Raw genomic sequence first — 15,960 nt, forward strand, 5'->3', positions numbered from 1 at the left:
AGGTACATGCCCTTGACCGGAATCGAACCTGGGACCTTTCAGTCCGCAGGCCAACGCTCTATCCACTGAGCCAAACCGGTTTCGGCCTGTGTTTCACTTTTGTAGGAATCTCTGTTGTACAATAGACAAGCACATTTAAAAATAGAACTTTTTTTTTAATCTTGGGGGAGAAAAATTCAGTTCAAACTAAGAGTAGAATTCAAATCAGTTCCAATACAGGTATAGGACAGGTATTGTAGTTGTAACTAGGAAACTGGAAGGTTTGGGGCAGCTTCTACTTCCCCATTTTGAATCTACTAGTATATTTACCAATTTAGCTTATAAAATTCATCATTAATACATTAAAAATTATTTTACTTAAATATAGTTATCATTGTAAATCCATCAATTCTGATTTGTCTGTGGCTTCCCATTATTGTTTTTTTTGGAAGGTAGTTATCCAGTTATTAGTTTGGATTGTGAAGCTAATGAACCTGTTTCACATATTGTAACCTACATGGACCTTGCTTTCTCCTCAGGCTGCCTGTTCCCAAACTTGAAGACACCATTAGAAGATACCTCAGTGCACAGAAGCCTCTCTTGGATGATGGGCAGTACAGGTAAATGCTGAGAACCCTGAGTGACCATGGTTGGGTGGTTCAAGAGAAGCTGACAAATAATGGTAGACTGTGCTTCAGGAAGTATCTGTGATTTGATTGGGTCTCCAGGAACCTGATGAAGGGCTGACCGAGTCTCTCTAACCAGACTCAACAGATGATGGTTTATAAGCCAGAATGAGAAGTTTGTACTGCATCTTGGAAGGAGTACCTGGGAGGCCAGCTGGTGCTGGTCATTTGCAGAAGGCATGTGCTCTTGGTAGGGAGGTACATTGAGGAGAGCATATGGCAGACCAGAAGTTTGCTTGGTGAGCATGTGTACTGGATTGGATAGTGTGACCCCAAAATCCATGCTCTCTTTGGAACCTCAGTATACTGTGACGTTAATTAGAAGTAAGCATGTTACAGTTGTAATTAAGATGAGATCAGTCCTGATCAGTGTGGCTGGGTTGGAACATCGTCCTGTGCACGGAAAGATTGTGGTTTTGCTTTCCGGCACATACACAGGTTGTGGGTTCAATCCACAGTCTCGGTGCATATGGGAGGCAACCAGTCAATGTTTCTCTCTCACATCAATATATCTCTCCCTCTTCCTCCCTCTTTCTTCCTCTCTCTCTAAAACCAATAATAACATATCCTAGAGCAGCTTTCGCCAGTCGGTGGTCCGTGAGGTCCTAAAGGTTGGCGACCGCTGTCCTAGAGTGAGGCTTAAAAAAAAAAAAAGATGAGATCATACTGGAGTAGGGTGGGTCCTTAATCCAAGGAAACTGATATTCTTATAAGAAGAGGAGACACAGAGACAGTCATGTGATGATGGAGGCAGAGATTGGAGTGTGCCAACAAACCAAGGAATGCTAAGGATAGCTGGTGACACCAGAAACTAAGAGGAAGGCATGGAGTACATTCTCCCCTAGAGTCTTCTGAGAGAATACGGTCCTGTTAATACCTTGATTTTGTACTTCTAGCCTCCAGAACTATCTATAATAATAAAAGCATAATATGCTAATTAGACTGGACAGCTAAACGACCTTCCGGACTAAGCTGGGGCTGCAAGGGCTGAGGCAAGTCGCCGCGGCTGTGAGGGCCGAGCCCTTTGCACCAATTTTGTACATTGGGCCTCTAGTGAGAAAATAAATTCCTATTGTTTTAAGCTATCCAATTTCTGCTACTTTGTTATGGCAGTCCTAGGAAACTAATACAGTATAGAATCGGAAAATAATACTGGCTATTGCCAAAAAGTGGGTTGCATTAAGCTCTAACATCCTACTGTAGTACTCTTTATCCATGATGGGAATTTTTCGTGCAGATAATGGGCATTGTCATTAAAATCACAAAATTCTTCACTGGATAGTGATGGAAAAACATAGATGAACTTCATAATCTAGTCCTCTACTTTTAAGTATTCCTTATTAGTCACTTGAAGCTTCTCTTGAGATGGTAATAATTTAATAGCTACCAGTTACTAAATATTATATTTCAAACTATCCTAAATCCTTAGCTTTATAAATGTTTTAATATTATAAGTTGGTATGTTATCTCTATTTTACACATGAAGAAACTGAAAGTCAGATCAAGTAACTTGTTTAAGGTCACACAGTTTGAAAGCGACAGAGCTAGAATTCAAACTTAGCTCTTTTATACCCCAAAGCTTATATCCTTTTCTCTATGCCAAACTGCCTCCTAGATTACAGATAGTTTTATGAGATGTTGATTGATCTTCCCAGTCAGTTATTTGAAAAACATCTCCTAGACTTATTCATTTTAGATTTATTCTTGTTCTGATCTCAGTCCTAGATTCTAGGGATATACTATTGGGGACTCAAAGCTCTGTGTATGAGTTTTGGGCCATGAATCTAAAAATCATGTATTTTCTGCCATTATTTGATTCTGTCTTTTCTCAAACATTTCAGGAAAACAGAAGAATTTTGCAAGAATTTTGAAAATGGGATTGGAAAAGAATTGCACAGTCAGCTGGTTGCTCAGGACAAGCAGAATAAACATACGAGCTACATTTCAGGTAGGGAGTCTGGGCTGTGGGTGTAATTTTTCCCAGAGCCCTCCATAATTGAAAGTAAGGCAGCTCTCTCCTATTTTGGTCTCAAAAATATTTTTCGTGGGACAGCAGTGAAATAATGTGTCATCCTCTCCTCCTGAGGATTAAGGCTGAGTTCTTCCTCCACTGAGATGTTGACTGAATTCGTGCTTAAGAGCAACCGCTTGCTTCCTGTATAGATGGGATCAAGACAGAACCTAATCATTGGTCTGTCTGAAAAGGATGCATACAGGATTAAGTCCCTACGTGTATCATTCTAGATCCTTCACAGTCTGGCCTAGCTGCCCACTCCAGCCTTTTCTCTTACTATTCTCTCTGACACATTTCACGCTTCAACAAAACTAAACAACTTGTTCCCTCAACCCATTAATTCTTTCATTCTTCTGTGCCTTTATCCATGTTGTATACACTGCCATTTGTTACCTGGAAATTTCTTCCTTTAAGACTCAGGTACGGTGATTGTCAGAGGCAGGGGTTGGGGAGTGGTTGAAGTGGGTGAAGGGGATCAAAAGGTACAAACTTCCAGTTATAAAGTAAATAAGTCATGGGGATGTAAGGTACATCATGATGACGATAGTTAATGATACTGTATTATAAAGTTGCTGAAAGTGTAGCTCTTAAAAATTCTCATCATAAGGAAAATAAATATATAACTGTGTATGGTAATGGGTGTTAACTAGACTAGTGTGGTGATCATTTCACAATATCACAGTATATACAAATACAGAATTATTATATTGTACACCTGAAACTGGTATAATCTTTTATGCCAATTATATGCTCAATGGAAAAAAGAAAAGAAAGAACCAAGTAGGATGATTTTTTGGTATGAAACCTTTCTGTCCTTCTCCCTTTTCATTCAGAGTTTGTTGCTTCCTCCTCTGTTTTACAACACTTCGTTTAATTTAGTTTATATTTTTTATAAGGTTATATATACATGCACATAATTTAAAAAATCAAATAGTTCTATACGGCTTATTTAGGAAAAACAGCAATTTCCTGACCCCTGTTTTCCCACTTCTTACTTTCAGCTGCTCTCTGATTCTTTTGAACTATGTATCGTTATTCTCTAAATTATATATTTATATTACTGCAATTTAACTTCTTTTGATTTAGGCATTGTCTATTGACATCTCACTATAGAAGATTAGAATTGATCAGTCTCTTATATCCCTACCACACATGAGAGTGTACACACCCATTTCCTTTCCCCTCATTTTCACAGTATAGTGCACAGCATAGCAATAATCGTGCCTCAGATAAACCTCATTGGTTACGATACTGCCACTGCACAAAACTTAGCTTAGTATTTACACTATTAGGATCATGTAATTGCTATTGTCAGGTGAGTTGTGTAGCACATTGGGATTGTTTATTTTCTTTCCCGGAAAGAAACTTTTTGTTTTCTCTGAAGTTAATTATTTTATACTTTCTTATGTTTAGCTTTCCATGTGCTTAATAGTTTATCTGGGAATTTTTTTTTAAGTTTTCATCTTTCTTCATAGTCTGTATCTAAGTTGCTTTTCTCCTGTTTGTTTTGCCCTCTGTTTTCAGATGCTTTCTATCCTTCTCTGTTGTCTTGGATATGGATGAAATATTAACAAGCTATTAGGAACTCTGTGGATGGGGGTGGGCCTTGTCACAGCTTCATTGTATGTGATCTGGCTAAATCATTTCCTTGAGTGTCCCTAACGTTAGTGTTTGTGTTTTAGGCTCCCAGGGAAGGCTTTTCCAGAAAACTGCCAAAAGGTATTTTCCTGGTCACTAGTGTTGTAGAAGTGGGATAAAGGAAAAGGCTTGAGATCTCCACAGATCTATATCCCACAATTTTACGTTTGCCAGAGAATATCTGGGGCATCCTATGTGTGGGTCTAATTAAATAGCTTTTCAATCAGATATGTCTAGGCTGCCAATTCCTGAGCCCTCTAGGGCAAGCATGTCAAACTCACTGTCCAAGGACTGCATACCTCGTTTATTTGGCCTGTGTTAGCCTTTGAGTTTGACATGCTTGCTGTAGGGGTTCTGCTTTGTAAATATTGTTTCTTGGCTTTCTCTGCTCTCAACTTAGTGTTGGCTTTCTTGAGTCTGCTTTAGTCATTACCAGTTGCCTAAATGCTTTTCATCTTTTTAAAAAATATTTTTAATGTTTTCAGAGAGGGAGAGAGATAGAAACATCAACGATGAGAGAGAATCATTGATCAGCTGCCTTCTGTACGCCCTGCCCCCCACTTGGGATGAAGCCCACAAACCAGGCCTGTGCTCTTGACTGGAATCGAACCTGGGACCCTTCAGTCTGCAGGCTGACGCTCTATCCACTGAGCTAAACTGGCTAGGGCATCAACTTCTAATATTTGCTCTTTTTTATTTTCTTTGCCTTATTGGTTTATGTCTCTTTAAAATTATTTTACTGAAGGGATCAGAGGCATAAATTCATGTCTTTTTCCATCAAATATATCCTCGCCCCCCAGTATGTCTTTTCCCTTACCATTTTAGTGCATTGCATTATGTTTTTATTCTGTTTGTCTCCTTCACCATAGTTCTTCTAAATCAAAGTCCATGTCCTGTTCTTCTCTATATCCCTGGACCAGGGCCTGATTCTCCACACTTATTCTCAAGGAATGAAATGGAATGAATGGACCAACAAATGAATAAGAGATAAATGTGTGTTTATTAATCCTTTCCCCAGTGCTTTACATGTGGAAATTATTTCTTCCAATGGAAAATGGTCCTTGTTAGTATAGTTTACCCATGCTTGCTAATACTGGCAGGAGTTTCCCTTGAAGACACATTTCTTGATAAAATACTGCTTTTGGAATTTTCACAAGCAAAACATCCATTGGAATGCAGAGAGCTAGTTTGAGTGGGCCACATACACTCATTGTTATTTCTAATTGCTTTTCGAGCATTTCCTAAAAGAGGAAGTGCATAAATGAACACAGTACATAGAATGATGGTGAAGACTTTCCCCCGTATTAGGGAGATAGTCAAATGTGAATGTTGTCCCTGAAGAGAAACAAAGCAAGGGAAACTTAAGGAGATGGTATGGGAATTAACAACTATTCTGTTCCAGCATGAATGCAAGTGAGGTGTTATTGTATTTTATTCCTTTAAGAATCAAGAAAGGAAAGAGAATGAGGAAGAAAAGGCAATTAATAGACATTAGGGAAATGCAAATCAAAACCACAATAATGGTTACCCACCAGACTGGCTCCAATCAAAAAGACAAACAATAAATGTTGCCAAGGATGTGGAGAAATTGGAACCCTCATATACTGCTGGTGGTAATGGTGCAGGTACTTTGGAAAAGACCGTAGCAGTTCCTCAAAAGGTTTAACACATGACCAGCAATTCTACTCCTAGTTTATATCCCCAAGAGAATTCATAATAACCAAAAAGTGGAAACAACACAAATGTCCATCAACTGATGACAAATGTGCTATATCTATATAATGGGACATTATTCAGTAATAAAAAGAAATGCAGAACTACCACATGTTACAACATTGATGAACCTCAGGAACATTATTGTAAGTAATAGAAGCCAGATGTAAAAGACCAAATAGTGTATGATCCTGTTTATACAACTTGAATTATTGCAGAACAAAAAAATAATCCCGAAATTCCTCCCTCTGGAGGTGATGTCATTTCTTCTGCATATGTTTGACTTATTTTTTTCTTAAGTTTTATTTTTAGGGACTGCATTACCTTTTTATGTTTTTATTTTTATGTTTTAGGCCCCTGGTTTGATATGTACTTAACTGCTCGAGACCCCATTGTCTTGAACTTTAATCCATTTATGTCATTCAACCCTGACCCAAAGTCTGAGTATAATGACCAGCTCACCCGGGCGACCAACATGACGGTTTCTGCCATCCGGTTTCTGAAGACACTCCGGGATGGCCTTTTGGAACCAGAAGTGTTCCACTTGAACCCTGCCAAAAGTGACACTGATACCTTCAAGAAACTCATACGCCTTGTGCCTTCCTCTCTGTCTTGGTATGGTGCCTACTTGGTCAATGCATATCCACTGGATATGTCCCAGTATTTTCGGCTTTTCAATTCAACTCGTTTACCCAGACCCAGCCGGGATGAACTCTTCACTGATGACAAGGCCAGACACCTCCTGGTCCTAAGAAAAGGACATTTCTATGTCTTTGATGTCCTGGATCAAAATGGGAACATTGTGAGCGCCTCTGAAATCCAGGCTCATCTGAAGTACATTCTCTCAGACAATAGCCCTGCCCCCGAGTTTCCACTGGCATATCTGCCCAGTGAGAACCGAGATATCTGGGCAGAGCTCAGGCAGAAGCTGGTGAGTGGTGGCAACGAGGAGACCCTGAGGAAAGTGGACTCTGCTGTGTTCTGTCTCTGCCTAGATGACTTCCCCATTAAGGACCTTATCCACTTGTCCCATACCATGCTGCACGGTGACGGCACAAACCGCTGGTATGATAAATCCGTTAACCTCATTATAGCCAAGGATGGCACTGCCGCTGTCCATTTTGAGCATGCTTGGGGCGATGGGGTTGCAGTGCTCAGGTTTTTCAATGAAGTGTTTAAAGACAGCACTCAGGCCCCTGCCATCACTCCACAGAGCCAGCCAGCGAGCACTGACTCTTCTGCTGCTGTGCAGAAGCTCAACTTCAAGCTGAACGATGCCTTAAAGACTGGCATCATTGCTGCTAAGGAAAAGTTTGATGCCACCATGAAAACCCTCACCGTTGACTGCATTCAGTTTCAGAGAGGAGGCAAAGAATTCTTGAAGAAGCAGAAGCTGAGCCCTGACTCGGTGGCTCAGCTGGCCTTCCAGATGGCCTTTCTGCGGCAATATGGGCAGACGGTGGCCACCTATGAGTCCTGCAGCACTGCAGCGTTCAAGCACGGCCGCACGGAGACCATCCGCCCCGCCTCCATCTTCACAAAGAGGTGCTCCGAGGCCTTTGTCAGGGAACCTTCCAAGCACAGTGCTGGAGAGCTTAAGCAGATGATGGCCGAGTGCTCCAGATACCACGGGCAGCTGACCAAAGAAGCGGCCATGGGTGAGACGGGGCGCATGCCCTCGGGTCTTGTTGCCCTCCGCACTGGGGTAGGCCTCCGCAATATTCTACCCCACATCTGATTTCTACCTCTTCACTAGATTGTAGCCATCTGCCAGCTATCACATGATTTTTTCTACCCTAATAGTCTGAATAGCCAGGCGAGCCACTAGGGATCAGAATGTTCTCCTAAGCAGGGATGGGGAAATACATCTAACATTATCCTCAATGAAGGTCACTTTCAGCTGTGACACATGATTCTGTTATTAGTCATTAGACTCAGTGTGACAATTTAAGATTTCTAAGCCCACAGGCCCTCTTACTTCACCTCAGGTGTAGTGTGTAGGCTCCCTGTAAATAGGTCACCTTAGCTCAGGGGTCCTCAAACTACGGCCCGCGGGCCACATGCAAATACAAATATTGTATTTGTTCCCATTTTGTTTTTTTACTTCAAAATAAGATATGTGCAGTGTGCATAGGGATTTGTTCATAGTTTTTTTAAAAACTATAGTCCGGTCCTCCAACGGTCTGAGGGACAGTGAACTGGCCCCATTTAAAAAATTTTGAGGACCCCTGCCTTATCTTTTCCCAAATCTAAGTGTTTGTCTTTGCCTCGTTGTGGCAAAAATTGAGGCCTGGAAAGGACCTGGAGGATCACATAATCCAATCCTCTCATGCAGAAAAAGTCCTGGAACTAAAAAGTACCTCCATGACATTCTGGTCTCATCCTTCCCCATTTTATAGGCAGGCAACTGAGGCCACTGGCCCAAGCTTACATAGCAAATTAGCAGTAAAGATGCGATGAGAACTCTCAGTTTTGTTCCACTGACTCATTGTCTTTGACACTTGACTTGGACTGTGGCTTTTATCTTAGTTTTTGAGTCCAGAGCTCTCATGTACTTTTCTTGACTAAATTGACTTAGTTTTATTTTAGGCTTATTTTTGACTCAGCTGTTGAGTTTTTTCTTAAGAAAACATTCTAGAATGAACTGCTCCAGAGGCTAGTGAGCTGGAGGTGTGCATGCAGAGGTAGACGACCCTCTTCCACTTTCAAGGATGTTGTGAAGGGGATTCCTACATGATGGGAAGGCTTACTAAGGTTCTTTCAGTTCTGCGATTTTGACTCTGGTTTTTTGCTTTGTCTCTCACAGGCCAGGGTTTTGACCGACACTTATTTGCTCTGCGGTACCTGACAGCAGCCAAAGGGATTGCCCTGCCTGAGCTGTATCTGGACCCTGCATATGGGCAGATAAACCACAACATCCTGTCCACTAGCACACTGACCAGCCCAGCAGTGAACATTGGTGGCTTTGCCCCCGTGGTCCCTGATGGCTTTGGTGTTGGGTATGCCGTTCATGACAGCTGGATAGGCTGCAACGTCTCCTCCTACACAGGCCGCAATGCCCGGGAGTTTCTCCAATGTGTGCAGAAAGCCTTGGAAGACATGTTTGATGCCATGGAAGGCAAATCCATCAAAACTTAGCTTCTGGGTGGGTTAAAAGCCTCCATTGCTTCATCTACATGAAAATTGAGGCCTATGTAGCCAATAGGTGCTATTCTGTGACTATTGGAACTAATCATGAGGTACCTCAGCGGCCAATGTGAAGCCTGAGCTTTAAAATCATGGTTTTAAAACTAAACGTGTAATTTCCAAGTGCAATTAGATCACAATGAAAGATAATGTGAGATTTCAATTTTAAGGGCATTTGATCAGGAGGGTAGGATTTGGAAAAATAACTCGGGTGTATTTATTGTTGAAGCAGAAATAAAATTTAATTGTTGCATCTACTGACATAATCTACTTTATTTTTCCCTTTTTATTTATGATTTTTTTTTTTGGATTCTTTTACCTCCTGAAAGATGAGAAGGCAATTTAAAGTATAAACAAAAGCTATTGATCCTTAGTGTTTGTCTTTATGAACTTAACACACTGGCTGGTATAGAGACTGAAAACTAGAAAGGCTGCTTACCCAGCCCATTACTTCCACTTGTTTGCTTTCAGGCTGGGCAGTGGACTGGACCCAGTGGATAGGGGGCTGGAAGGCCTGCTGGCTGAGTGAGGGCTGAAGAAATGCTGTTGTCAGGTACAAAAAAGAGGCCCAGAGGGAGCCAGGAATATTCGACCTAGAGGAGACAAGTAGCTGCCAGACTGGAGAGGGGACAAGGTCGGCACCTCTTCACCTCTTGGATACGGCCACCTTTACCTTAAATTGGAGGATCCTCCTTCCTAGTGCCCCACAACCTGCCTGGGAGTGGGCAGACCCATTCCCAGTGGGCCATTCAGAAAATGAGGATATTTCACTTCCAAAGAATTCCTGGCTCCAGTAGAACACTGGATAAATAAGGTCTCTTGTAACAAGTTTTCCAAATGGCTTACTGGTGGGAAGGCATGAGTATGCCTTGTGGACCTAACTGCATTAAACAGCTCTGTCCACTGGATAGGGGCTCTTCATACCTCTACAGGGCTGCCTGGGGGACAGCACATACAAGTGTGACCACAGCGGGGACAAAACAGGACCAGGAGCTACCCGGGGCATAGATGCTGACTGAATATAAGAACTTTCATACTGACTTCCGTGTGGGAGGAAAGCCCCATCACAGCAGGTGAGCCGAGACCTAATGACCACCTGGCCAGAATTTGAGAGCAGAATCTTGCCAGGACTAGACGGCTGACCTCTACAGTCCCTTTTATCCCTAGAATATGAAGTGACACCAGCTAACAGAGATGCCGGCATTTACTTAAGAGCCATGCTTATCAATGCAGTGTTTTGGCTCAGGATTATTGGCTCATGGTATCATGCTACAGGCTCAGCTGCATTGCATACCATTGGCCTTGACACCTTTGGTTTTCTGGGTTGATGTGCCCACTCCTCATGAGCTAGAGAGCCCTCAGAAGCTGTGTGCTCCTGCATAGTTTGCAAAGCATCAGGTGTAAGATTCTATATTGTGGGAAGGTGTCAGGAAACAGTAAAAGACCTCTAATATGGATTCTTATTTGTGGGGGGAGTGGCTGCTACCTGACTCTACCTCAGTGCATGAGTACAGCACAAACGGGCTTTATTGGTGGGGCCTGGGAAGCTGTGACAGCCCAGCATGCAGACTGTGAGGACTTGGACAGCTGCCAGGAGACAAGGGATGCAGGGCCAGCCTCAGTGGGCTCTGCTGCTGGGTTGTCCCTTCTCAGTTCTTAGAGGCAAGTGTGCAGGAAGAGGGCTCAGCACTTCACAAACTGGTGGGTGACCTCGTAAATTCCCACAGACTCCTGGGCCTTTTCGTCATAGTCAGTCCAGTCCTGTGGGAGAAAATGGCAGCGTTAGCCTCACGAGGCAGCCTAGGACAGTGTGGAGTGGGGAACTGCGATTTACAAGGCCCAGTTCAGGCTCTGACCCAGCCGTCCATGAACACGTATCACCTAGAACAGAGCCAGGCTGTTCAGGCCTGAATTCCAGCTCTTCTAGCTTTGTGATTTTGGCAAGTCACTTAACCATTCTGATCCTCAGAAAAATAGAGCTATTCTCTATTTTTTTTAAAAAAGGGACAGTACTCTTCATGTTGAAAGAATCAAATGAGGTAACACATGTAAAAGTACTTAGTATAGTGCCAGATACACGTAAAAGCTCAATAAATTCTAGTTACTATTGTTATTACGTGCTGTACAAATTGAATGAAGTTTTGTCCTTCCTTTGAGGCCTGAACACAAGGTTTCCTTATCTGCAAGCCATTACTATGTCCAGTGATGCAGTCAAGTCTTCATTGTGGTAGTTATGTTCTACAAAGTCACCACAATGCTGACTTAGTGAATAATGAACCAATGCTCCCAGGAAAAACACAGGGTTAAACTCATGGAGTTTACATCTGATCACAACACTGTTTTCAACCAATCAATACATAACCTTGTTTCATGTATGATTCTGTTTAAAAACACCTTTTTAATATACTATTGTTGATTCATTAAAATTGACCTCACAGCCAACAGCATTATAACTCATGCCTGAACAAAGCTTATCTATTATATACTTTCTCTAGTAGGCACATCCCAGCCCTCATGCAAGTGGAACACTTGGTGGAACTTCAGCGTTACCCTTGGGGCCATCTTATACACCAAAACCACCAACAAAATGCACAAAGATGTGCAGTCAGCTTTCCGTTGATGAGTCTTGTTCACCATAAAAGATAATTTCCACCACATGCCCTACAGCACCCTGCACAGCCCCCAAGTCCCGTACCTTCTCCTGCAGATTAATGTCACTGAAGATGGTCCTTGATTCTACACCCTCAGCAGCAAACCCAGCCTGCAAGGGACAGGAAGGCAGTGAGTCTGAGGGGAAGGAGGCACTGGTCTGGCACGTGAGCCTGACCAGCGAACTGGCTTTTCTCACAACACAGTTGGGAAGGGAGCACAGAGTTGTAGTGTTGGCAGCTGTTCTGGAATAACTACTGAGCTTCCAGGGCCTGGCAGCTGCCTGGGACTAGAGTGGTTCCTCCAATTACAGCCCTAGATCAGAAGGCAGGAGCTGCAGGGTAAACCCTTCCACTACCAGACTGTCTGAAAGACAATCGAAGCTATAAAGGCTCAGATCACCCAAATGGTCCCAAGTACACTTGGCTGCAGCCTTTTGCTAACCATCCGCCAGCTGGGCATGTCGCTTCCCTCTCTGGACCTTAGTTTTCGTATTTATGAAACGGGGATGGTAATATTCTCTCTTCTGCCTATCTCACAGACTTGTGAGGTGAAAATGCCACTCCAATAAAGTGGGATGAGCACTGACTCTGGAGTCAGAGAGACCTGCGTTCAAATTATAGCTCCCCTGCTTTCTAACTGTGTCACCCTGGGCAAGTTGCAAAACTTTGAAATTGTTTCCTTGTCTGAAAAACAGTACGGATAACTGCACAGGGTGACTGGGAGGGTTAAATAAGATAAACATGTAAAACTGACCAGCACGGTGCCCAACATATAGTAGCACTTAATAAATAATAATAATTCTTACAAAGGAGAATTCCTAGTTCATGGTCTCCGTCGGAAGCCACGTTCTGCTATTACCTCCTATATGCCCTCCCCAAAGATACAGGTTTCCCAGGAAGACACACACCTGGGGCTGGAAATCAACTGGTTCAAGGCCCCGGCACTCAAACTCTACTATCGTCTTGAACTTCTCATTGTCTTCAACCTAGAAAGGAAATACATTGAAGAGATAGGCCCGAATGGGCCCTCAGAATAATCCCATTGCCCCTACCCTTCCTGCCAAGCAGGTCCTTCCTGCCCCTGTGAGCCCAGAATGGGACTTGGGATCAAATCACCCCCTTCTGGTAGAAGCCTGCCTTAGCCACCTGCTCCCTACAAGACCCTGGACATGGATGCTACAGTACAAAGAGTGTGGACTCTGGGGTCAGCCTGCCTAGATGGGAGGCAGAGCTCTGTCTTATTCCCTTCTGGGCCTGAGGCTATCAAATAGAGGTGAGGAACCACTACAGATTTATTGTGAGAACTTGAAATATGTGTAAAGTACCCAGCAGAGTATCCAACACTATACTCAGTAACTAGTAGGTAAAATTACCAACATCACAAATATGAACAAGAATGTTAAGCTACAAAGTCTCCAGATCATCTAAACAGCCCCAGCACACATCTACTGTGGCCTTTTGCTAACCACCTGCCATGCTGTGAAGGCAGGGGGCCGACTTAAAGCCTTTGAAATGAGATTTGCTTGAAGAGGAGGCACCTATGAGCAAGGTGGTGTAGCCAGGAAATTCATGCCTACCTGACCCATGGGCCCAGAGACCCCAAGCACCATGCCTACACGTTCGCTCTCATTCTGCCACTCACTCTAAAAGCATTTCCTGCACACCAACCATGTATGCGGGCCCTAGTTTGTTTTTTGTTTGCTAATCTATCTCTTCAACCAGATTATGATTTACTTAAGGTGGTATAGCCAGGCAATTCTTAAGGGCAAGTCCTCATTTGATTTCTCTTTAACTTCAGGACAAAGCTGAAGTTTGGCATGAATCTGACATTTTTTTAAAATACCAAATAAAGAATGGATAAACACAAGTTAAATGCCCTTCTTTAAACACACAGACCCAAAGCACACACACCCTCTCTCCCCTTTGAACTAATTTGTTATACAGTAATGAATAACTACCTAATAATATGGACAACACCAAGGATGGAAGGCACCAGTCAAAGGACTCTCCCCCCATGGTCTCAGAGAAGGCTCCCTAGATCTGCTAGGATGTAGGTAAGGCAAATGCTCCCAATGATGGAAACTGAATGGCCAGCTTGATCAGAAGTCCCCTGAGCTCCCACAGCCCAGCACTTACTAGTATAACTCTAGAACCCAGGCCTCCTAGCTTGGATTTAACCCCAGCATGCCTGCCACTACAGCAGGCAACTTACATTGTAAGATTTGATGGTGCTGCTCAGAATCTCTGAAACATAAAACAGAGGACAAAGTTGACTTGAGTCCACACGTTGGCCCTACCCCAAGCCCCCAGATGTGGGTCTGGGAAAGAGTCTGCTGCAGAAGCGTGGGCACCGCAGGTAACATGAGCCTGCTTCTGGTCTGGTATCAGGAAGGAGGGGCTGGCCTCGCAGAGCTCAGCATTCATGGCCTGACCTACCAATGGAGTTTTCCCTCGAGCACAGCTTGCACTTCTGGACCATGGAGGCACTGCCACGGCCTCCCTTCAGTGCCACACTGTCCTAGCAAGGAGTAAACACAACCTCTAGTCACAAATCCGTCAGACGTAGGGTCCTGAAAAGACCCAGTCCCACCACTTATTATCCAACTGAAGAGACCAAGACTCAGAGAGGGTGAGCGACTTGCTAGGACAAGAATCCTGGGGAGGCTTCTTAAGACCAAGGAAAGGGCTTCCCCTTGATTTTGAACTCTGCCTCACATCCCAAAGGCGGCTGTTATTTGCACTGTTGATCCCACTAATGCCTGCCCCCCCAAACCACAAAAAGCAAGGTTCAAAGACCAGAGAGATTCGGGTCACAGATTCCCCAAATTCCTGCCTAGAGATGTCTGTGTGTGTGTGGGTATGGTGGTGGGGGGAGCAGTTACCATCAGCCGAATGTATTGCCACTTCTCTGAAATCTCACCACAGTTGCCACATTTCATCTTGGGAGAGAAAGGAGCATTAGTAGTTAGTTCAGTTAGGCAGACAGTGAGGGAAGGGTAAGAAGGCAGGCTCCTACCCTACCTTCCTGCCAGCAATCTCCCCTCATTCTTACAACCAGCCCCACCAGGGACATAACCAGACTCACCTCTGGGCAAAGAACAGGCCAAGGTGTTTCTCCTGCTGGCAGCCCCCCTCCTCTAAGAAGTGCCCAGGTTAGCTGGGGACTCAAGGCTCGTGTGGTACAGAAATGGTCTCAACCGGCTCCCTCCCATCCACGCTGCTAGGTTAGGAGCTTCCTCTGTTCCCACAGGCCCTGTCATCCCTGGTGTAAGTGTTTGTCCTCTGTTGTTACTGGTTTTCTGTCTCTTTCCCTAGTCTCTGTGCTTTCTGAAACCAAAGAACATCAATTCCCCAAATAAGCCCTGGCACTCGGTCTTCAAAATATATGGGATTAAAGGTGGCCAGAGGCTTCCTGAAGCAGAAGCAACTTTTGCCAAATACCGAAGGATGCTGAGATTCAGGCTACAAGACAAGAGCAGAAGCTCTGGGATCCGGGGGAGTGAAAGGGCTTAGACTACTCGGCTGAGAGGGGTCCTCTCCAGACCATGCCACTGGCAGTACCAGCTTTTCCAGTATGGGGTGGGGAAGCAGGGGTGGAGCCATGCACGGAATTAAACGACTTCACAATAAAGCCAATCAACAAATAAAACAGGTGAAATTATCCTCCTTACTAAAGAATCACAATATCCCTTCAAGCAGCCTTTCCTTTAGCATTTGTTTACATACCATGAAATATTTAACGGAGAAAAAATTACAAAAGGAATTACAAGACACTGTCCATTAAGGATTAGCCAATAAGTTTTAAAAGCAAATATAAAATCCTACCCAGAAAGAAACATTTGGTGGTTAAGCACAGATCAGGTAGGGGAACCTTTTTCCGGGCCCGGCCTCTGGCGCCCCCTCCCGGAACCTCGAAGTGCCCACAGCCTCTCGGGGCTCCTCCCCCGCCCCGTCGGGGCCCCGCCCCTGCAGCCGCACCTTCAGGTACCACCGGAAGTCCTCCCCCACAGGCCGGAGGTTAGTGACGTTCTCCAGCGTGGCTTTGAGCTGCAGCGCGATTTTCTGAGAGGAAAGGGAGGGCCAAAGCGACTGC

General features: G+C 44.0%; 2 protein-coding genes across 3 annotated transcripts in view; one reads left to right on the plus strand and one right to left on the minus strand.

Moving 5' to 3' along the window:
* CPT2 (carnitine palmitoyltransferase 2) overlaps nucleotides 1-9,473 on the plus strand; it is a 27,001-nt gene extending 17,528 nt beyond the window's left edge. The window contains exons 2-5 of the mRNA XM_005878678.2: nucleotides 519-599; nucleotides 2,507-2,613; nucleotides 6,384-7,688; nucleotides 8,837-9,473. Coding sequence (XP_005878740.1) covers nucleotides 519-599; nucleotides 2,507-2,613; nucleotides 6,384-7,688; nucleotides 8,837-9,168 — 1,825 coding nt within the window. The 3' untranslated portion in view covers nucleotides 9,169-9,473. The remainder of the gene's footprint in view (nucleotides 1-518; nucleotides 600-2,506; nucleotides 2,614-6,383; nucleotides 7,689-8,836) is intronic.
* Nucleotides 9,474-10,543: 1,070 nt separating this feature from the next.
* On the minus strand, nucleotides 10,544-15,912 carry LOC102244081 (chromosome unknown open reading frame, human C1orf123). 2 transcript variants are annotated; one of them, XM_014549757.1, is made up of 8 exons: nucleotides 15,846-15,912; nucleotides 14,953-15,194; nucleotides 14,750-14,806; nucleotides 14,304-14,385; nucleotides 14,080-14,111; nucleotides 12,776-12,853; nucleotides 11,912-11,977; nucleotides 10,544-10,977 (listed from the first exon to the last, which is right to left on the minus strand). In XM_014549757.1, the coding sequence occupies exons 3-8, from the start codon at nucleotides 14,804-14,806 to the stop codon at nucleotides 10,900-10,902; spliced, it is 393 nt and encodes a 130-aa protein (XP_014405243.1). In that variant the 5' UTR covers nucleotides 14,953-15,194; nucleotides 15,846-15,912; the 3' UTR covers nucleotides 10,544-10,899. The 2 variants fall into 2 exon arrangements, with proteins under 2 accessions (XP_014405243.1, XP_014405242.1); XM_014549756.1 differs by lacking the exons at nucleotides 14,953-15,194; nucleotides 15,846-15,912 and adding an exon at nucleotides 15,693-15,815.
* Between the last annotated feature and the right edge of the window lie 48 nt (nucleotides 15,913-15,960).

The sequence above is a fragment of the Myotis brandtii genome, unplaced genomic scaffold, assembly GCF_000412655.1.
Source record: "Myotis brandtii unplaced genomic scaffold, ASM41265v1 scaffold57, whole genome shotgun sequence".
NCBI lineage: Eukaryota > Metazoa > Chordata > Mammalia > Chiroptera > Vespertilionidae > Myotis > Myotis brandtii.

Bases quoted from the DNA above. Each gene is read 5' to 3' on its own strand.
- LOC102244081 (XM_014549757.1), bottom strand. From the start codon at position 14,806: ATGAAATGTGGCAACTGTGGTGAGATTTCAGAGAAGTGGCAATACATT. The intron at 14,112-14,303 runs GTAGGTCAGGCC...TTTATGTTTCAG, and splicing joins CTCGAGGGAAAACTCCATTG to AGATTCTGAGCAGCACCATC. The intron at 10,978-11,911 runs GTACGGGACTTG...TTTCTCCCACAG, and splicing joins ACATTAATCTGCAGGAGAAG to GACTGGACTGACTATGACGA.